Below are 22,209 nucleotides of genomic sequence, written 5' to 3'. Positions count from 1 at the left end.
TGCCAGGCTCTGTGTGCCAGCATGGCAGAAAGGAGCTCTTTGCCCAGACTCCTGGCACAGACTGAGACATTTTCACTTGGAGATGTTGCTTTTCTCAGGGAGTTTTTGTGCACTCAGCCCAAATGTAACTAGTTTCTCCCTGCAACTGGTGGCTGGTCTATTGTGTTCTGAGGAGGGAAGTGGAGCTGCTCAGCAATTGTGCAGCGAGTGGGAAGTCCTCCTCTGCTTTTGATTCTTAAAAACCAAAGAGTTATCTGTGTCTGGTCCAAAGCCCACTGACTTTGTGGAAAGAAGCTGGCACTTCCAGCATCTTTAAACCAGGCTGAGGCTGCCCACAACTGTACTTTATTGTGGCCTGGGGGGAGTGACTCCATTGGAAGGGCTTGGGTTTCAAGAAAGGTTCCAAATTAAGGCCAACAAACTTTAGGAGAAAGATGTTGGGAAATAACGGCACAGCTGCTCCAGGTCTAACGAGTTTGTGGGGTTTTTTTGTTTACTTGTTTTACTTGTGACCTTGGCATAACTGTGACTTGCCAGGGAAGGGGTAACTGGGGTGGCTTGTTTTTCCTCAGAGCTTCTGTGTGGATTGCCATACAGCTGCTGTGGGAAGGACACAGATACAATCTGGGGAGTGTGTCAGACCTCCCTTCTGCGAGGTCTGTGCTGCTCCCTTGCCCTCCACAGAACAGCTTTGGGGTATTGGATGTTGTCAGCTCAAGCCCCTGAGCAGCTGAGGAGGAGAGCGAGTCACGAGGGGTGACTGGCACCTCTGGGCTGCCTTGGCTGGCTTCTTTTCCTGCTGAGGACATGCACAGGCAGCACCAGGGGCTTTGTAGGTCACACAAGAAATGCTGGGAACGGTGCCCTGCTTGCTCACCTCGTGTCAGATGAGGTTATTTGTAAAAACCAAGGCGTGGCAGAGCAGTAGGCTCGCTTTATTCCCTTCCTGGAAAAGCGGGAAAGAGTTTCAGCTGGCTTTAGTGGCACAGTTGCTATCTGAGCTGTGTCCTGCTGTGGAAGGGTTGCAGGAAAAGGGCAAGAATGTTGGCATTTCCCTTATAGGCCTGGGAGGACAGAGCAAGTCTGAGAGCTGCTCCTTCCCTTTGGCACACTGAGCCAAGGGAAGCACCACCTTGGCTCTCAGCTCGCCTACACAGGTGTCTATCAGGAGTAGCTTTTGGAGCTGCAAGCAGGGCCATATCACAACCTGTGTCATGCCTCAGTGTGCTTCTTGAGGGGGCCAGCCTCACTGGGAAGTTTGGGGCGTTTCCCATGCTGCTGGGGAAGTTCTGAAGTGGAAGTTTGGCTGTTTTCTGCTGTGTAGCTGTGCAGTGGACACGAAGGAGGCAGCCTCAGCTGCTTCCCCAGCTGAACAGAAACTGGTAGCTCTGACCGTGTTCCACTCTCTTTTCCAGGTGTCTGCCAAAATAATCTTAGGGTAATCCTATGGGATGCTGGGGCCTCTGAAACAGCATTTGAGTGTTGCAGATTGGTAAAGAATCATGGTTTATTGGTGGCAGGCACAGAGAACCAGTGTGATGGTGTTTGACTTGGGGATGTTTTAGCTCCTGAGCCCCACAGCAGAGATGGATAGAAGGAAAAGGAGAATGCATTTGGGAGGGACACTCAAGACACAGATCCTGCGTTCCAAAAGCCTCTGTGTCCTTAACACAGTTCTGACAGGACTTCTTTCCTGCCAGAGGTGTTGTAACCCTGCTGAATGCTTTTCTCCTGGCTCTTACAGAACGATGACCTCAGGAACCTGTCCCTGTCCGGCCACGTGGGCTTCGACAGCCTCCCGGACCAGCTGGTCAACAAGTCAACATCACAGGGCTTCTGCTTCAACATCCTGTGTGTGGGTAGGTCACCTGCTGGCCCCTCAGGGGGCACAGCCCCACATTCACACCTTCTCCACCTGCCCAGGGCAGGGCTGAGGCACTGCAGGCCATGCTTGTCTTCCCTGAGCTGCTCCACAGTGGAATCTAGTGTTCCCCTTTCCCCTTTCTCTGCCCTGTCCCCTGAGTCAGAGCATGGCAATTGCTAGCTGTTAAAATCTGTCCCTTGGATCATCCAGCAGTTCTGCTTTCCCCAAAGGCTGCCTGTAAGGAAACTGAGTCAACTTGGGCACTAAATGTATTTTTGAAAGGATGTTAACTTAAATCTGCTTTTCTCTGGGTTGGGTGTGGAGGCTGTCTCTCACCAAATTGCATTCCTTCCCTTCCAGGGTTTGCCTGTATCCTTACATTCTTAGCTTCTCCACTTGGAAACGATGCCATTTTTAGTCTCCAAATGATGTACTGGAGAACAAAGCCTGTCACCTGTCCTCCGCTGTATTTAATCTGGAAGTTGGTTTAGTAGCCTGAGTTACTTTTCCCAAATTGTTCACAGGGTGAAATACGAGGAGGCAACATCTCCTCTTGGCTGTGGGGGAGGTAGCTGCTGTTTTGGTACTCTGTGGATACTCCGCAGTTGGAAATCCATTTATCCGCCCCAGGGAGCTGTGAGCCAAGCCAGCTTTGGCTTGTCAGTGAACCCAGAGTTTGGTTCTGTAAAGGGACAAAACTGCTGGGTTTTTCTCTTAGCTTGGCAGTGCAGGCTGCAAGCATCATCTTTGCATCCATTGTTCGTTTAAGCCTCCAAGGGGGGAGTATTGTCCCTTCTAATTAGTTACATTAATTAGCTGGAAAACCCCACAACCCTCTGACTGTGGTTTTTCTACAGCAAATGGAGGATTTCTGTGAGCTGCCTGAAAAGAAATCTAGCAAACCCGACTCCTCTCTGTAGCTTTGTGTGTGAAAGGAGGAGATAAGAGAATAGTTGCACTCCTGCACACTTGAGCTTCCAACCCTCATGTGACTCTCGTAGCAGCATGAAACCATTTCAATCCAGCAGGGAACAGCCCGATTAGCAGGCAGCTCTTTGATCAAAATGGCATAAATTAATTGCCTTTCTCTCTTGAAGTAAATATGCCTTTCTTAGCGTGACTTAATATGTCTCCATTAGCAATTTGATCCACCTCTTTTTTCCTTGTGAAATGTGCCCGTCCACGGATTTTCACCCCATATTAAAGTTTCACGCAAACTGCTGCAGCTGGCCAAGGAACAGAAATCTCAGCCCTGAAAAAAATTATTGTTTAAAGTTGTGATTTGAGAGAGGACATGGTTAAATTCAGTGTTGTGAGACTTCTAATTGGGATGTGAAATGCTACAGAGCCGATCTGGCATACAGCACAGCAGTTCACATCAGGTGCTCCCTAAAATTTGTGGCTTCAGCCGTGGGCAGTCTGTGCCATCAGTTTAGGACTTGGCTTTCCGTGTGAGTTGCCTCAGCCCACCCCTGCTCACAGCACGGGTAGCAATAGCTGTTTGAGAGTGTAATTGCTAAGAAATGGTTTTGACTGAAAAATGGGATTTAGGCTAATGCTTTCGTCCATGTTACTAATTGCACCGGGGATTAGTGAAACTGTAATAGTTTAAAAAGTTGGTATTTAAGCAGTGTGCCTTTTTTTTTTAAGAACTCCCTATATGTTTCTGTGTCTCAGATTTTTATTGTCTTAAGTTGCACTATGGGTTTTGGATGATCTTCTTGAGACAACAAAACTGCCTTAAAAAGGCTGAAACAAAATCAGGGAATCAGACGTGGAGTTGAGAGAATTAAGAACTTGCTACCCTAAAGAAAGTTCCTGCATCAGTCCTCTGGGGCACTGGTAAAGATGGGGACTGTCTCTGAAGACATCTGTTCCCGCAGGGATTATCTTGCTTAGCGATGTGCATGTAGCCTAATTCCACCGCTACCCAAGGGGAGTAACTCCTTAACGTGGCGAACGTGCCAGAGAAGGAGGCACGGGAGAGCAGCGGCGCCGTCCTGACGCTTCCTCTGTCTGCTCAGGTGAAACCGGCATCGGCAAGTCCACGCTGATGGACACTCTGTTCAACACCAAGTTCGAGAGCGAGCCCGCCACGCACAACGAGCCCGGCGTCAGGTTGAAAGCGCGGAGTTACGAGCTCCAGGAGAGCAACGTGCGGCTGAAGCTGACCATCGTGGACACGGTGGGGTTTGGCGATCAGATCAACAAGGATGACAGGTAATCCGAGCTCTGCCGGGAGAGAGATCCCGGTGCTGGTGCGCTCTGAGGTCTCCAGGGCCTCCCTCTGTGGGCAGCAGGTCCCTCGCTGTTCTGGGGGTGGTTCCCTGTTCTGGATGCTGCTCCTGCCTAAGCCCGTGGGCAGGCCCAGGGCAGCAGGGCTTAGGGAGAGCTGTTGTGCTCCTGCTGTGGTGTGTCCTGGCACATACGGCTGTGGTGGGTGCAATTTGCTCTGTCCTCCAGTTTGAGGCTTCCCAGTCCTCCTTTGCTCTGCTTTCCTTATGGGGCTTTCTCTAATATTTCTCCCAGTGTGAAGCTTTAGTGCTTTCCTTGCATGTGTCTCTGAGGTTTTCAGTGTCTCGTGGTCAGACACAGAACTTCCATAAGCCAAGAAACCAGAGCGGCAGTCATTTTACAGACACGTCTAGTGATATCCGTCAAGCTGCCCTTGGTGGAGGGGAAACACATGGAACAGTTTTCTTTGCAGCAGCACAAACAGTTGATTTGCATAAGGACATGTTACACTGCATGAGCTACTTTTTCTCCAAAAGAATGATCCCATCAAAGTCCATGAATGGTACAGTTATCTTCTGAGCTTTGCTCACAGGCTTCAATTCCTGAAAAGTCCCTCTTACGTTGTGACTCTCCCTTCCCTCTTTTAAGATGATGAGATTTTGGACAAGCTAGGGGGTAGGTAGGTCACGATTTCATGTTTAAATTTTTTTGTTAGATGATTTTCATCTAGTGGTTTAGTGAGATTAGCAGAGCAGCAGCTCAGACTTTAATTGGAGAGACTGCCAAATGCATTGCTTTTCAGGGTAGCAGTCTTGTGTATTTTCCATTCCTGAAATCGAGGGTTGTCATGTCTGTTGTACTTTGCCTGTGCACCGAGTGGAAAGGCACCCTTGTGAAGGAGGGACTGTAGGTTGGTGGGGAGGGTCCTGAAAGGAGTGCTTGTCCTCTACCATACAGAGCTCCCGAGTGTCCATCAGTGGCCAGTGTGGTCCCAGCAGCCAATTTCCCGGTTTTCTCTGTGCCTTGTCTCCCCAGCTACAAGCCTATAGTAGAATACATCGACGCACAGTTCGAAGCCTACCTGCAGGAAGAGCTGAAGATCAAGCGATCCCTGTTCAACTACCACGACACGCGGATCCACGCCTGCCTCTACTTCATTGCTCCCACCGGACACTCGCTCAAGTCCCTGGACTTGGTCACCATGAAGAAGCTCGACAGTAAGGTACTTGCTGCCTGGGTCACCCTGTACTGCTTTCATTATCTTGCCATCTGCTCAGGGAAGTCATGTCTGGGTTTAGTAGTGGAGAGTTGTGGACAAAAAGCGTGAGAAGTGTACCTTGGGCAAGCTGCTACGACGAGTCATTATTCTGCTTCACATGCTTCAGTGATTTCTTCAAGGTTTGGACTCCTGCTCTTTTCCAGCTCTGCCTTGGGTGGGGAGCTTGACCGTGTGCTCCCCAGCTCATCTTTAAAGTCAATAAAGACAGCTGAGGTCATCTTTCTCATCAGTGAAAAACAAATGGAAGTGCTGTGTCTGCTCGCTCTGACCACATCCAACTAGACAAAACCAGTGATTTGATCTGCTATGGCAAATGTAGTGGTGTTTAGCTGTAACATCATAAACAAGAATCTGAGTAAATGTTACTTGGCATCAGCTCTTCCAGGTACCCTCATGGGCTTGGTTTAAGTCATGGTTCAAAGGAGATTGCATTTCTTCTAGGAAAAATAACTAAAGTACAAACGTAGAGCCTGAGTCGCTAAACTGAGCCTTCTCTGTGCTCCTTTCCATCATGATTAAGCAATTTAAATCAGTCCACTGTGCACCTTCGGCTCATTGGATCCTGATTCTGCGGGCCATCAATGATGACAGTGGTTCTTTGTTTCCTAGAGAGGCCAATCGATTGGGTTTTATGTGGTAATGGAGACAGTTCCTTGCCTTCTTCAACCGAAAATAAGGTTATGGAGATTTATCCCAAGTAAGCTAATTGACATTCCTGTTCTATCTTTTGGCCAAGGTGGATTTAATAACTCCAAACAGAATTAAGTGATGTAATGGAAGAGGATTTTCAAGTACTGTAGTTAAAATCCCTCCACGTAGGTTGATATTACTGTTATCCTCAGTACAGTTTCTGCCTGCTGTTGCAGGGAAAATCAAACCTGCAAGATGAAAAGCAGAAGCTGTCCCTCTGAAGGGAGGAGAAAGGGAACGAAGGCAGGCTCTTTATCCTTGCCAGAAGCCTGTCTAGAGAAGAGATCTTTCATCTCGGAGCTGTGCAGGGAGAAGTGAGCCCTGGTGCAGTGCAGCAATGTCCAGGGGCACATGAGGGCACACAGGTAGGGGAAGTGTGCCTGTGTTACTGCCAGCCCCAGTCCTGTGTGTCCCAGGGCTGGATAGGCACCATCTGCTTCCACCTCCTGTGGGGTGACAGCAGCTCTGCTGCCCCTCTGGAGTCCCTGGTGACACACCCCAAGCCAGGGTCTGTGACAGGCTGGTGCCTAAGTGTGGCTCCTGCAGAAATCCAGCCAGCTGCAGTACCAGGGAATGCACAGAGATGGTAATTTCCTTTTTTTTTTTTTTTTTTTTTTTTTTTTGAGTAGCTCATAATAATCTATGACAACATTTCCTATCCAGACAATTTGGATGAGGAGGGGAGTATGACAGGACAGGAAATAGCATGTTGCCAAATTGTATTTGACTTCTTTCTGAGACCATCATCACTGCTGCCTGGAAATCCTGCCTGAGGTGGTGCTGCTGGCAGCAGCAGCCCCAGGGAAGTTCATCTGCTGGGGGTGCTGGCTGGTGGCACTTTAGGGCTGCCACTGCATGTCCTGCTCTGTCCTCTCCCAGAGACACAACCTGTGCAGTCCTGTGCTGCAGAAGTGCTGTCCTGTCTTGCAGGTGAACATCATCCCCATCATTGCCAAGGCTGACACCATCGCAAAGAACGAGTTGCACAAGTTCAAGAGTAAAATCATGAGCGAGCTGGTCAGCAACGGCGTCCAGATCTACCAGTTCCCAACCGACGAGGAGACGGTGGCCGAGATCAATGCCACCATGAGTGTATGTTACCTGGGGGGGTGGCTGTCCTTGCCTTGCCAAGGCCTGTCCTTGCTGGCCGTGCTTTGTCTTGCTTAGCTTTAAAAAACTGCAATTTAAGCACAGACATCAGCCAGAACGCTTTTGGGGGCTGGTGATACCTGGTCTGCTACATTTCCTTGTGTGACAAACACGACTCCCCCGTTGCAGGTCTCACATCCTTCCCCTGCTGCAGTATTCCTGTCTCAGGAAAGGAAGAGGATGGGAGGCAGGGCCCCAGAGTGGTCAGGGCAGAGAGCTGAGGTTTGGCCTTCCTGTCCCAAACGACCACTCGCTGCTTTGTGGGGGTGATTAATTTGCTGCCGCTGTTGTTTCGGTTTCCGCTGGGAGCGGGGCACTGGCACTGATGTTCCAGCACTCTGCAGCCCATCAGCAGCTCTGGCATTCACCTCCTCTCCTGCTTCTAGACATGGGGTGGAAGCTGAGGGCACTCAGGGCTAAACTAGACTAACATTTCAGTGGGGGTTACCAAGGGGAAGCAGCTCTTTGCCGTGGGCCTTACTCAGGGTGCAAAGGGAAGAATCTGAGCTCATGGTCACTGGCAGTGAGGTGTTGAGTGGCCCCAAGGGGATGTGGCAGTCCTAAAGCAAGTGCACTCAGATGAAGCTATTTCCTTGCTACTTGAAGGCTGTTGTGAGTTTTCCTGCTCAACGGCTTGTAGATGGGCAATTATCTTATCCAGCTAAATGTTAGACCCTCTCCAAAGCTCCCTATTGACTCTCTTCCTGTTTTGAGCAGGGAGAAGCTGGCACAGAGAAGGCATGTGGCTCTACCAGGGTGCATTGTGTGCAGTGCTCTGCCTTCCTCAGGTGCAGCCTGGCTGCTGGGAAACCCCTTTGCCAGATAATGCCATCTCCTCTGCCCTGACATCTTCCCCTCCCACCCAGCCTGTGACCACAGCTTGGCTGACACAGCTCCCGCTCCCAGAGCTTTACAGCCAGCCCCTTTGGGTGCTGTTAAGGCAGGGAGAGTTCTGCTGGGCTGGACTGGGCTGGCAGCTGAGGCGAGCTCCTTCCTGGCAGCAGCCACACTTCTGGGAGTAGATCCCAGATTGTCACCACCACACCCACAGAGAGACCTGGACGGAGCAGAGCTCCATGACTCAGACGTGTCAGCCTAGGGCTGGGTCAGCTCCGCTCTTCCCCTTGCTCACAGCTTTGCCCTGTTTAAGAGGAAGCATTAGCAGTTCTTTGTCGCAGCAAAATCCCCTTGAATTTTGCCTTCCTGAGAGGATGTAGTTTATTTTCTTCTTTATTGTTTCACGGTTCTTTTTTCTCAGTGTTCAAATTCAGTTCCAGTTTGTAAGACTTGTTCCGTGCTTAAGACAGTAGTGCTTTGTAATTAAATGGAAAATATGTACCTATCTTGTATTTTTAGGACTTCAGAATTTTGGGCTTTAAGTCTGATCAAGTTTCTCATCCAGATTGTCCTGTTGCTCTTCCTGAAACACCAGACGAATTGCAAAGGCGTTTAAACAACTTAAATTTAGCAGAGCTGCCCCAGTAAACAGCTTTCTTGAGAAACAATCTCTGGCAAGGCAGCAAAGGAAATCCCCGGCCTCATTGTCCCTTTCCTTTTGTAGGTCCACCTTCCTTTTGCCGTGGTTGGCAGCACCGAGGAAGTGAAGATTGGCAACAAGATGGCAAAAGCCAGGCAGTACCCCTGGGGAGTTGTGCAGGGTACGTTACCAAGGGCACAAGCAAGGTCTTCTCACCTCAGTCCCCTTCTGATCCAAGAATAACCAGCTCTGTTACTTCTATCTCTGGATGGCCCTTACTGAAATCTGGCTTGAGAGAGCACAGCTTAGATGTGAACTCGGGCATCTGGACATGGAGCCAAAAGCTCCTTCCTGCAGGAGGGCAGAGTTTGGCCAGGGCAGTTTTTGCAGCCCAGGCTTTACTGAAGCTGCCAGAAATCCAGAGCCGATCCTTGCTTTCCTGACAGTACTGAGAAGTACAGGACTGAGATGGTGATGGTCTCCTTGTGGCTTCAGTTGTGTATCTCATTGGAGAAAGGCCCAGGAAGCTGCAGGGGAGCATTTACAGTGCAGCTCTGCAAAACTCTCTGGCTTCTCAGCTGACCCTGAAGCAGCTTCAGGGACTTCAGCTGTATTCACCAGAGGATGGTACTGGGAAAAACAGTTAGGAAAGAAGCTGATGTGTTTGGGAGGTCTTGGACTCAACCTCTATCCTGCTGGCTTCTTGCTGTTCCCAGAAAACTAGGACCAGATAGTTTGAGGTTCAGTTTAGCCTTGCCACTGTGAGCCCCTGTGAGTGTTAGGATTTTGAGTGGGTTTGGGTGGGAAGTGAAATCCTGTGAACAAACAGATCATCACCTTGCTGGTGCAAAAATGGATGGGGAGGTGGGAGCCCTGTGACAGATGGGCAATGCACAGATCTTGCAAATCCAGTGCAGGCCTTGAACTCGGGCCCGTGCTGGCGTGGGATGGCTTCAGCCCCAGTTCAGCAAAGCATTTTGGTGCGGGCTGACTTGCAGTTGTGCTTGTGTGCCTGAAGAACTCTGAGGTTTGCTACACTGGGACCCAGATCGAGGGAAGGGGGGAGCGCAGCTCCTGGGTTTTGTGTTCTCTCTGTGGATATTGTGTTGTTTTTGCAGTTGAAAATGAAAACCACTGTGACTTTGTGAAGCTGCGGGAGATGCTGATCCGAGTGAACATGGAGGACCTGCGGGAGCAGACGCACACCCGGCACTACGAGCTGTACAGGCGCTGCAAGCTGGAGGAGATGGGCTTCAAGGACACGGATCCGGACAGCAAACCTTTCAGGTAGGGATGTGCAAGCCAGGCTGTGCTGTGCTGTGCAGCCAGCCTGCTCTGCTGCTGCTCAGGGCTGCCTGAAATTCCGGGCAGGAGAAGCGCGGCCGTGTCTGTGCGACCGGAAGGTGGCCCGTGCATTGGGGACATCCTGGGGTAAATGATCTTTTGACCCTCCTGGAGCTCTTCACAGCTGGCCCAAGGTGAGCTGTGAAGAGGGTGCCACAATTTCATGCCTGAGGTTTGGCTGATTACTCAACACATAGTTCATTCTGTCAGACAGCTTTATTGGTCTGCAGCCCAAGCCATTAGCCAGGGACAAACAGCTGTGTGGGAATTTGGGAGGGAGTGTTTTTCTTCCTTCATTTCCTGTTTCCCATTCCTCCCCAACTTTTCCCTGGTAATTGCACCCCCTGCCTCACAGCATCCCACATTCCTCTGTGCCTCCCGTGAAGGCAGCCAGAATTCCAGTGCACCGGTGGTGGTTTGCCCCTGTAACACACGTGTGTTTCAGGGGTTGGCATTGGTGTGGGGTCTTGTTTCTGACTTGCTGAGTTGATGCAGCTGCACTTCTTCTGCAGCAGAAACTCTGCTGGAATCAGTCAAGCCCAGTTCTGTTACTAAGCCCAAGTGTGAAGCTTTATTGGATTTCCTTTCTGGAGAGCAGTGGCTTAAGATGGGCTCAGCCCTTCCTTTGGAGGAATCTGAGGAATTTCCATTGCTTCCTGTACACGAGGCCTCTTTTGACCAAGCTATAAGTAGAAAGGAAATGAAAATGTACAGAATTTTTCCATCTGGTACGTGCTAGTTCAGAGCAGTTCACTCTGGATGCCTTTTCCCTCCAATAAACAAACAAACCCTATGATCCCAAGCTGTTTGGCTGAGGCTGATGTATATCTGAAATGAGGGAGATGTTCTCTCTGAGCTCAGGGATCAAAAGGATGCTTTTCCCTGCATCTTGGCCCTGGGAGCCACAGGAACTGCTGCCCTTCAGCCAGCTTGCATCAGCCAGGAACAGGGAGCCTTTGGCAAATCCCAGGGGGAGCAGGGCAGGAGGTCCCAGCGAACCATTGGCACCATGTAGGGGCTTGTGTGAGGTGTGCAAAAGGGGCACTGGTGATGTCTGAGACCCACCCCCCCACCTTGCTTGGCCAGGCTGCAAAAGGTCAGGAGGGAGCACCAGGATCCCAGCAGGCATCAGCTCCTTGAAATGGGGCATCTCTCTGCACAGAGACCCTTCTGCTGTCCTCTGTCTGTTGTGGGCTGGATTCTTTGCTGCTCCGGTTAAGCTTTTCAAAATGCTCCTTTTTCAAATAATATTTGCCAGGGCGTCCTTCAGTGTGTGGGGGTGTGTTGGGAAATCAAGTTAACTCTCATAGTTTAGGTTTATATGTTTGTGTACTTAAAAGCCAATTCCCTTGTCGTCTTTGCCTGTGAGAAGCTGCAGGGATCCCAGTTGGTTTAGACTGTTATTCCTTAGGGCTGTAATTGGTTTTTTTTCCACATGCAGCCTGGGAGTTGCCAGGCCAGTTTCTCTGAGAACTTGGCTCCTCTGGAAGTCAGAGTCACTGTGGCAGAGAATGAAGCTTTGAACTGGGGACAATTTAACAGGAAGCCCCGGGCCCTCTCACGCCTGCCAGGCTTTTCCTGCTTGCCCATCGCCCGGCATGGTGTCTTTGGAAGTGAGCTTTGGAAGAAGTGGTTTGCAGTCCAGGAGCCAATGAGTGCAGAGCTTTCCATTTCGCTCCGTGAAGCTCTGCTGCTCCCTAGGACAGTGTGGCACTAATTGCAGATTGAGTTTGTGCTCACGGAGCAGCAAAGGCTCACCTGCCCTCGGGCTTTGCCAGATCCTTCACAAGGGCTTAGGAATTTAAATTTCAGTGTCCACAGTCAGAGGATTAAATCCAGCGCTGAGTTTTAGGGAGATGTTGTTTTGAGTCTCCTGAAGTCTGTGTGCTGTGAGAGGTCTGGTTTTGCATGTAGCTGAGAATCCAAAGATAGCTCTTGTCCTGCTCTCCCATGGAAGGATTTTTGTTGTTTTTAGAATCGGTATTTTTGCTTCCGTGTGTAGGAAGCTGGTGTGGTCATGTGGAATGGTGTGATTTCTCTGGGGCGGCCAGTGCTGTGCCAGAACAGCTCTGGGCATCCTGTCTGGAGGGTATTTTAGGAAGTAAGTGAAGTGCCTATTAATTAGCAGAGTTAAATACAAGGCTTGGCATAATCTGACAAGTTGTGTTCTCCAGCTCAATGTTGCATCCCCTTAAAAAAACCCCAACCAATAAAAAGGGCATCAGAGCCCCCAACACTGCTAGGAAAAGTAAAAGCTTGACTTTGTTGGAATTAGGATGTTCCACTGGCCCAACAGTTAATGTGTTCCTTAGGCACACGGATGCAACGTGTGTGTGTGACTTCAGTGGAGTTTTCATTTAAAAAATGCTTTTTCAGAAATGCCTCTTGGGGGAAATAGTTATCATTCCCACACTATCATTACGGCTGGGCTATCCAAATCCATTTAAGGAATAAAACAAAAGAGGAATTTGACATTTAGAGTTCCTAAGAGGCTTTAAAAATCTCAGAGGTACATGGACAATGTATTTTATGTCCCAAATCTTCACTGCCTATCTCAGTGTCAGGGAAATGAAGGAATGCCAAGGAGCAGAGGAGGAGTGAAGCAGTCCAGTAATGTGGCTATTTGGAGTAGGAAGGCTGCTGATAGTTTGGAAAGGCCTAAGGAGAAAGGGAGGTCTCCCAGGGTGGCTTAATCTAAATCAAACCCCTGATCTGAATCTATTAGCAATGAGTAGTGGAAATGAGTTCTGCTCTGTGTCAGTGTCGAGCCTAATGAGCTACAGGGGGGGCAGATTTCACCCCAGGTCTGCTACACAAATCTTGCATTTGGAACGAGGAGACTTGGCACAAACAGAGGGAGAAGGGAAGGCGGTGTGGCTCCGAGGGATCACCGCTGGGGATTGCTGCGGGCGCTTAGGTAGAGGCTGCTTCTCTTGGGGGACAGTCGGCCTGTGTGCACGGGAGCTGAGCAGGGAGCTCGGCTCTTCCTTTCCATTCGCCTCCCACTGCTGCCACCTATAGCAAGCTGGGGTGGCTTTCGCGGAGGTGATGGAGCCTCTGACCGTGTTTTGTGACAAGGCAACCTAAGTGCTAAGGTCTCCAAAGGCTGGAGGTTCCTGGCTGTGCTTGAAACACTGCTCTGACTGGGTTTTGTGTGTTTTTAACAGTCTCCAAGAGACTTATGAAGCCAAGAGGAATGAATTCCTGGGCGAACTCCAGAAGAAGGAGGATGAAATGAGGCAGATGTTTGTCATGCGAGTGAAGGAGAAGGAAGCAGAGTTGAAGGAAGCAGAGAAGGATGTGAGTATGTTGGAACTCAGAGGGCTCTCGGGGAGGGCTTGGGGCTGGGCTGTTACAGAAAATGTCCTGCTGGGGCAGGAAGCTGCTCCTTGTGCTGCTGCAGAGGTGCAGACAAGAGTACAGCCCTCAGTGCCCACGTTCCCTTGCTCTGCGCGAGCCTGATAGAATCCACTAGGTACAAAGCACTGAGGGATGGAATATGGGGGCGTGGAAGTGTCCAGAGGCCTGCTGGGTTCCTAGAACAATGGAAATTCCTGCTCTGTGTGTGCCAGTGAGTGTTACCTGCAGGGGACAGGCTGATGGCAGTGCAGGGAGGCCTCAGTGCCAGCAGGAACACTTGGGGCATCATTACCAGTAAATCAGGGTGGAACGTTGCTCTGTTCCCAGCAGATTCTCACTGTCTCTGTCCCGGCAGCTTCACGAAAAGTTTGACCACCTAAAGAGGACTCACCAAGAGGAGAAGAAAAAGGTGGAAGACAAAAAGAAGGAACTTGAGGAAGAGCTGAATAACTTTCAGAAGAAGAAGGCAGCAGCTCAGCTATTACAGTCACAGGCTCAGCAGGCAGGTTCTCAACAAACCAAGAAAGACAAGGACAAGAAAAAGTAAGCGGCTGTCACCCATACCCTTTGTAGGGTTTGTTACAAGTTTTGGGAGGTTGATTTTTTCTTTCTTGCTGCATGTCTGTATTTGCTTTGCCCCATTACCAGACTGGAAACAGGCCTTTTCTCAGCCTGATCAAATAAAATATTTTTTTTCTAAAGGGTGGGCCAGGGACATGATCTTAATTTTTCTCTAGAGGAGTACCTTCAAATTTTATCTTCAAGTCTGACTGGTGTGGGGGAGCAATTTGGATGGTGGAGTTTTGGTTTGTGATCTGTCCAGCATCTTCTGGAACTATGGGATGTTCTGGACTCAGATTTTTCTGCCTGAGCCAGAATTATTAAGGGAGTTGGTACCTGTTCTTTATTTCACCGGTAGTCTCCAGTTCCCATTCCTTAAGGTTATAGTTGTAAGTAGAAATAAATTAGAAACCCATACCACCATGTTATTTTTTTACATGGGGAATGCTAGTGCCAAAAGTGAACACTTGGAAGCTTGCTTTAAAGACAAGAAGCTTTGGTTTTGTATTTTTTTTTTAGAAAAACAAACTCCTACGGTACCGTAATTGCAGTTAAATGGCATTTGTGGTTGTATCAAGTTGACATAATAAGCTAAGAAACTCTTACCTTTTAGTCAAGATCATGGCACTGATTTTTACTATTTTATATTTGTGTCTTAGGAGTGTAACCCCTTGCCCTCCCCTGGCTTTTCCCATTCCTAGTGAGAGGGTGCTCATGCAAGTCCATAGTGAGTCACCTGTGCTAAGGGTGCTTAGTTGGTACCTGCCACTGGGAAAGCTGGAGGTGCAGCCAATCTCACTGGAAAACACTTGGTTGACCCACACACAAAAATGACAGTTCCACGCTGCTTTCACTGCCCAAGAGAGAAGGGGGTGTTCCTTAGAGTAACACGGGTGGTGTCACCCCTGGAAGAGCCAAGTGCCAGCAGAGGTGTGGCTCAGACACTTGTGTCTCCCAGGCTGGGAGCTGCAGCCTGGCCTGGGCTGTGTGGCAGCAGTTGTGCTGCAGATGCCCTGGGGTTTCACAGCTTTGCCCCTGGCTGCGTGGCCCCTGTCGCTGCTGCCGGTTCGGTGCCCGACGCTGGCCGCTGCTGCCCGGGCAGGTGGGGAGGGCCTGGGGCTGCTTCCTCAGCTGCTGTAAATTGATGTAGCTCCTATGGAGCCGTGCTGCTCGGTGCTGGCTGAGGACGTGGCCAGGGCCCTGCTGTGGAGCGCTGTGTGCTGCACGCTCTGCTCGGGGAGAACTCCTTACAGACCGGACCCAGGCGCGTCAGGCTGAGCACTGGAGCCAGCCAGTGTCAGCAGCTAAGGCCCAGGCATGCTGAAACACCCTGCTGCAGACAGCTGGGACACTCGTCTTCTCTCACCTGAGATCTCAGACATGGCGATGCATTCCCGAAAAAGAATAGAAAGTTTCAAAGACCCTTGTCCTTATCCCTCAGAGTTGGTAGCCTAATATTTTCAAGAACTGCGCAGTCAGATTTTTTTCATCTCTTAGCTGTAGGACCAGTGCAGTACAGAATGGTCTGGGGAGTTGTGTCCCTTTGGGTGGTGTCAGTGTGAGCTCCTGTTTGGTTCCAGCCTTGTGGGTGAGACAGGGCTGTTCCCAGCGACCGTGACAAACGCAGGTTCTGCTTTGCTGCTGCATTCACAGAAATCCAGCCTCGAGGAACATGCCCGTGTTTTAGTGTGTCCTTTGTGTCGCTCCACGCCAGGTGCTGTACCTGCTGCAGGTGTTCTCTAGTGACAGAGTTACTAACAGAGGCTTTAAAGGGAAATGCTGATGCTCCTGCCTTGTAGCTCGCCTTGGTTTTCTAAAGGCTTTCAGTTTCTCCTTGCACTCTAATGTGGAGCTGCAGTTTGTGTAGTTAAGGCTTCCAGCCTCTCTCTCTCTGCTGCCATGGCCTGCGGTGCTTCTTGTGCAGTTGCCAGAGGAAATCCTTGCCATGCCCGACCCTTGCAGCCTCCCCACAAAGTAATTCATGGGAATGCTTTATTTTCTCAAGGTGGGATCAGATTTCTCTGATTTGGACGAGAGAGACTTTCCACTGTGCTGTGCATGCCAGAGGGAAGGCTCAGGGTGAAATCTGCTGCTGGCCTGACTCCATGAGGGAGAGCTTGGCCTTCCTGATTTCCAGACTGTTCCTCCAGAAATTCTCTAGCTTGTACTCTTTTTTTTATCTGAGTAGTTCAGGGCTCTGGTCTGACAGCAGCAGTGTTGGGGGACAGCACATCTGTGTCCCTCGGGCGCTGAAGGGGTGGCTGCAGAGGAGACTCAGGCACTGGCCTGGACATGGAGCTGAGCTCCTGCTGTAGGGGACTCTGCTTCCAACCTGACCCATCTGGAGAGAGCTCCTGGCAGCAGACCCAGTGGGAGAGGCAAGCAGCCTTCTGGTGCTCGCCTGCTGCTGGCTAGATGGCCACATGCCTCAACATGTGCCGTTGTGTTTGCTGCTCATCCGCAGCCCCCCAGGAGCCAGGACCATCTGTTTGGCTTCTGTCTCCATTTATTTAAAGCTGCTTCTGGAAGCCAAGTGTGAACCCTTTTTTTGTTTCCTTTCCACTTAAGTTTCCAGTCCAATGTGCCTGGTCTGGCCATCAGGGACCATGCAGTCCCTGAGCTGCAACACCCATGTCAGGGCCTGGCCCAACACCCTGCAAAAAGAGGGGTTTGGTGGTGCCTGGAGGATCTGACCTGGCTGTGAAAGCCGAAGTGCTTGGAGACATCCTGGTGTCCAGGTGTGAGATACCTGAGCTACCCTCCTGCAAGGATGCCCATGGGAAGTACCCCAAGCTGCACCCATGTCCCAGCTGGGAACAAATGAGCCCTAAAGCCACCAATTTCTGTGGTGACAGGCTGTAACCTGGGCCAGCTTACAGCGTTTGTTGCTCAGTAGTTCTGTCCCCCCAGTTTTTCTTTTTACTTTTGCTTGTCATAGGCTGGAATAGAGCCCAGCCTTGAGGTTGAATTTCTTTGTAATTCCATAATCCATCTGCATGCCCACCCACCGGAGCGGGTTGCTGGTGTTGGCTCTCCTGGCTTTCTCTATTTTTTTTTTTTTGCATTTTGAGTTCAATTAGTGCTAACTTTTTTGTTTTTTGTTCTGTTTTTTTAACTTGCAGTGCAAGCTTCACATAAAGCCTGTCGAGCCAAGGATGTTCCTGCATTCACCTGCTTTTGCAGTAATGTGTCTCTGCCATCTGTTTTCATTTTATATTTTTTTTCCATTTTTTAACATGAATAACTATTAACTCATCTAATAACATAGTGGGAACAAGAAGGAAGAGGGATTGGGCGCAGGACTGTATGCGAGTGGAAGTTCAGGGGTGGGTGGAGGGACGAGGTAATAATGATGGCACCATGCGTTTTTCTCACCAAAACCATCAGCAGCAAATTATTTTTGGCCCCCAGTCTGAACCAAGAGTCAGAGTTGGATGTCAGCAGTTCAGGTATTGGCTGGCTCAGGTGCTCTCAGTGCTGCTGGCTGTGCTGTGGGAGCCCCAGGGAATGAGTGTTGTAGGAATGCCCCAGCCAGCCCAGGCCATGGCTGAAGCTGGAGTTTATTCTGACCCACGTTCCTTCAGGAGCTGCCGCTGCGTTCAGCAGCCCCAGTCCCCGCAGGGGAGAGGGAGGGGGGTGTGTGTAGATAACCAAGTGTAACTGACCTTGCATGCCGTGACATTTGCATGATAATTCGTGTTAGTTCCTGTTCCAAGCTGGCTGCCCTGGCCTGTGCTGGCCTGGTTTTCCAGCCTCCCTTCCAGCTCAGCGGAGCGGCCGAGCACCACAGCTGCCTTGGGGGGAAGGACCATTCCCAGCACTGCTCTACTTGTCTCAAACCTTTGGAGCCTCCCTTAAAATTCTGCCTCGTTTCCAATGGGTGGGATCTTGACAAGGCTTAGCAGCCCTCATGGATTCAAATGCCTGGGCAGGGGGAAGACAGAGCCTTTAGCATCCTCTTGGAGCTTCCAGGAGCATGTGGGATCCAGAATTCCAGGTCATGGGAGAGAAGGTGCCTGGACAACAGCCACTGCACTGGCCCCCAAACCTCCTGCAGCAGGAATAATGTCCCATTCAGGTGTCCCTAGGACACACCAAGGAGCTGTAGGGTAAGCCAGGCCCCGCTCTCCAGCCAGCAGACAGTGGAAGTGGGGCTGTTTAAAGTGTTTTTTTCCCATGCCATTGCTTTCAGACTGTCTTTCCCTTCCTTCCCAAGGAGTGGGGAGCTGTGCTTACCCTGTGACTCCTGGATTTCTTCCTCTGCCAGTGCACAGCCAGCACTTGCTCTGCTGCTAGCTAGGCAGTCTCTTAAAAGCCTTCTTACACTAAACTCTTCCTACCTGAGTCTCCCACTACAGCTGTTTGCCTGCTTCCGGATGGAATTTCTCTGGGAGAAAAAGAAAAGGCAGAATTCCCACTTCTTTTCATCCTTTTTTCCTCAGGTGTTGGATTGGGAAGTGCTTGGAGGCTAGCTTATGGGTTGTCTTGCTTTTTAACCCTCACCACTTAAACATGGCTTCAGGAAGAGGATATCTATGTACCATGTCTTGGACAGACAGCAAAATTGGATAAATAAGCTGAAAATAAAACAGTTGACTTTTTTATCATTAAAAAAAATTACATTTATTTTAGGTTTTTTAAGTTGTTTTTAAAAGTATTATTTTTTTGGTTTTTTGTTTGGGTTTTTTTCCCCCCCCTCCTGGAGTTGCCAACTATGCACTTTTCATCAGGTTAAATAGGTTTGCTGCAGGGTTAGTTGGAAAAATGAAATTCTGGTTCTTGTGGCTTCTGGCAAACTCAGCTTTAAAATCTTGAGTTATGAAAGAAGAAGTTTGAGTTGTTTGCATGAGTTTTTTACAGTCACATCACATGCCCATCACGGAGTGCTTGTGGCAATATGCTTTGCTTCAGCTGCCTCTGTGCATGTCATCTTCTTAATTACCAGTGTTTTGTGCCAAGTAGAAAACTTAATTTTAACATTTATTTCTCCTGCTTCATTTAACAGCCCTTCAAGGGATGTTTAGCAGGGGAAATCAGCTGAGCTGAGCTTTTCCTTTTTGACAGAAAGCTGTGGCCAAGTGCATTAGTGTCTTTTTGGTTGAGCTTTTCTCCAGCAGAAAACAAGCTGTGTTGGAGAAACTGGGAATAAACCACAAACTTGAAGATGTCAAAGGTACTGTTTTGGTTTTTTTGCCAGAGGAGATGGAAATTACTTTTTTCCCCCCATCTTGGACCCCTGGGCCATGTTTAGCTTGTTCCTGCTGCTCTTGTTGCTTTTCTTTCCCCGTGCCTTTTTTCCCAGTAGCCCCTGATGTGCGTGGAGTGAATGGTGAGCTCAGGTCTGGCTGGATGTACTTTCACCTCTGCATGTAAGTACAGCAGGAAGAGACTGACCCTTCCTGCCTCGCTCCTGACAGGAGAGCAGCTGTGCTTTTCTGGGAGGTTCTCCAAGTCCACTTACTTGTAAGTGGGGCAGTTAAAACTCCCCTAAAACTGCATGTTCCTCACAAGGTGGATTTCAGTCCTTAGGCTAATACAGAGGAGCAGGAAAGCACGCTGAAAGGAGCTTTTTCTGGGATGGTGATGTTCCTAGGGCATGAAGCAAACCCCCAGAATGGAAAAGCAAAGACAGTCCAGGTCTCTGCCAGGGGCTGTGGGCTGCTCTGTGGAGAAGGGGCCACATGTGGGTCTGGCAGGCAGTGGGAGAGATGGATAAAGGGCTTGTTCCCCCAGAACCTTCTGGGGATCACACAGTTCCTTTGAGGGAGGGCAGTGAGTAGGAAGGTGCCCTTGGAGCTCGTGGTTGTGAAATGCATCGTCTTGAGATGCATCTCCTGCGGCGCTCCAGGAGCCACAGCGGAAAGCAGGCACCGGCACCCAGCCCGGGCTCCTCTCCAGCTGGAGAGCTGCCACTCCTGTCACCCCCTCCTGCTTCTGACAGCTTGAAATCCCAGCAGGGAGCTGCGTGTCTCCCTGGAAGGACGTCCATGTTAAACAGGACCCGTGGTTCTGCAGGCAGCTCTCCTTCTGCTTCTCCCAACCCTTCCGAGTGCAGACGGGAGTGTCTTTTTGTGTGTGAGCACGTCAGATGTGTCCCTGTGGCTCCAGTCCCCTCCCGTGTCCCTTCTCCGAGGGCCCGGGCTGCGTGTGCAGGGTGTGATACCTGTGGTGCTCTCGCCAGCGTGTGCCAGCACGGAGCTCTACAAACATGAAGGGTTTTTTTAATTAACGGGAAACAAAGCTGTGAACAGCGGTAGAAATCTTGTATTTTTAATATCCTGATTGCCTTAAACCATAGATGTAGGACTTTATTACCTTGCTATTGGAAAATAACCCATGTTTGTAACTAAACAATTGTGTAACCTACATACAGTGTTAATGCAAATGATATGTATGCATCTGTTAGATATTGTCACTTTATTTGATGTTAAAATATTTCAGTTTTTGAATTACAGATGGAATAATAACCTTCTAGCATAAGCTCAGTTATTTCTTGTATATGCTTCAGGCTGCAGACCCAAATAGTGCCAACACTTGAAGTGGGGAGAGGAAATATATTTTTACCCAAAGCTTTGGTCTTTGCGTGGCCTCTGTGACGTTTGCTGTTGCCATTCTGTGGTGGGGGCGACAGGAGGGTCACCTGTCAGCCTCTGCCTGCCCAGCAGGTTGTTCTGTGCCTTTGAGGTGCCTCTGTAGGTTCGTGCTGGTGTTTGTCAGTCGCTTCTTGTGGTGGTCATGAGCTTGTTCCCCACCTCAGCCGGTGTCCCGGGGAGCTCAGGCCAGAGGTGATGTGTGTGACGCCTGCCCGGTACATTCCCTCCCCCATGACTTATATTAAAATGTTGTTCCTCCTTTGTTTCCCCCCTGACCCTCACTTTTTCATTTCAATTCTGAACCTCTGTTTCTTTTCTCTTCTGTTTTTCTCTTTTTCTGTAGCTTCTTCTTTATGTAACCGTCACCTTGCCAAAGCCCCCGCACCCTCTCTCCCAGTGGACCGTAGGGCACTGGAAGAGCTGCGGATCCGGGCACCCCTGCCAGGAGAAGAGCCATCTCATTCCTCCATCACGTCTGCCCTCCTCTCCTTCCCCCTTTGTTCCCACCCGTGCGTCTGAGGGTGTGCTGTGCTGTGTGTCTGTGCGGGATCTGCCCGCTCCCGGCGCGCCTCCGACAGCGTCCAGGCTTCCAGCACTGCCAGAGGGAACGGCTGCCGGAGGGAGCTCGGCCACACTGTGACTCGTTGCTCTGGGTTAGTTGGATTTTCTTGCCTCCCTCCCCGTGTTCTTTTGCCATAACATGCACGCGCTGCTGGTGACACACAGAATGACAGACTGGGGCTGAGTGTGTGTAGCTAGAGGATTTAATTTCTGCCTCAAGCCACAGCTTCATCTCAAGGGCGTCCTGCGCTCCTCTGGCATGGCTGGAAATCTCTCCACAGAGCTGGTGATGTTCTCAGTGTGTCACTGTGTGACGGTGCATGCCCCATCCTGTGGCACTGATGGAGCCTGTCCTGGACAGTCAAGGCCTTATTTTCTGGCTGTGCCTCGCTATGGGCAGAGCAGGATTCTGGTTTTGTACAGCTGAGCTGCTGTGGCTCGCACTTAGATCCAGGGCTTCATTTTGTTGTCATGAAGCCTAATGAGTGATTATTTTTTTTAACAGTCCTGAATGTGGGCAAGTTGTTAAAATTTCTACCTTGTTTACTTTGGAAGTGAACTCAATTGAAAAGTCTGAGAAGTGCCAAAGGATTGCTTGAAGGTAAAAACAAAACCTGTAAATGTGTGTAGTGACCTCCAGCTGGTTTGGGATGGAGGGAAGGAGGCAGCCCGAGCCTCTTGGGATGTTGTTTTGTGTAGAGTGATGCACTTTGATTTTTAACCGAATACTAGTGATTTATTCTTTGCATCTGTGAACCTTAATCAAGGAATTCCCTTCCTTTAACCTGCCAAGGTGAAGCTACCCTGAGTTGGTCTAGGTTTGGCCTCTGGCAGTCGGTGTGTGACATGCCAGCTGCTGAGGGGCTCTGCTGAAGGCTGCTGTGGTTTTTTTCAGAAGCACAGTATTTTGCAGCACTCTTCAGTGACAAGGGTCAGCTCCCTGCAGCCAGGTGGAAGAAAGAATGCTTGTCTTGGAAACCTTTGCAACCAAAGAAGTGACTTTATAGATAAACTCAGAAAGGTTATTGAGTGTGTGCTGTACCCTGGTGTGTAGCTGCACTTGCTGGCCGTTGCCCAGCCTGAAGGGCTGTGAATA

At 49.9% G+C, this 22,209-nt stretch overlaps 1 protein-coding gene across 3 annotated transcripts in view; it reads left to right on the top strand.

Moving 5' to 3' along the window:
- SEPTIN11 (septin 11) overlaps window positions 1–21,738 on the top strand; it is a 69,236-nt gene extending 47,498 nt beyond the window's left edge. For 2 of the 3 annotated variants that reach the window (XM_053975275.1, XM_053975273.1), the window contains 9 exons: window positions 1,745–1,859; window positions 3,889–4,084; window positions 5,135–5,321; window positions 6,999–7,160; window positions 8,779–8,875; window positions 9,813–9,981; window positions 13,206–13,338; window positions 13,754–13,941; window positions 17,082–20,528. In XM_053975275.1, the coding sequence (XP_053831250.1) occupies window positions 3,918–4,084; window positions 5,135–5,321; window positions 6,999–7,160; window positions 8,779–8,875; window positions 9,813–9,981; window positions 13,206–13,338; window positions 13,754–13,941; window positions 17,082–17,097 (1,119 nt within the window). In that variant the 5' untranslated portion in view covers window positions 1,745–1,859; window positions 3,889–3,917 and the 3' untranslated portion in view covers window positions 17,098–20,528. Of the gene's footprint in view, window positions 1–1,744; window positions 1,860–3,888; window positions 4,085–5,134; window positions 5,322–6,998; window positions 7,161–8,778; window positions 8,876–9,812; window positions 9,982–13,205; window positions 13,339–13,753; window positions 13,942–17,081; window positions 20,529–20,895 lie in introns of those variants that run through there. The other variant, XM_053975274.1, reaches the window with a different exon arrangement.
- The last annotated feature ends 471 nt before the right edge of the window (window positions 21,739–22,209 follow it).

The sequence above is a fragment of the Vidua macroura genome, chromosome 4, assembly GCF_024509145.1.
Source record: "Vidua macroura isolate BioBank_ID:100142 chromosome 4, ASM2450914v1, whole genome shotgun sequence".
Lineage (NCBI taxonomy): Eukaryota > Metazoa > Chordata > Aves > Passeriformes > Viduidae > Vidua > Vidua macroura.
This window is presented reverse-complemented; position numbering and strand designations above follow the sequence as displayed.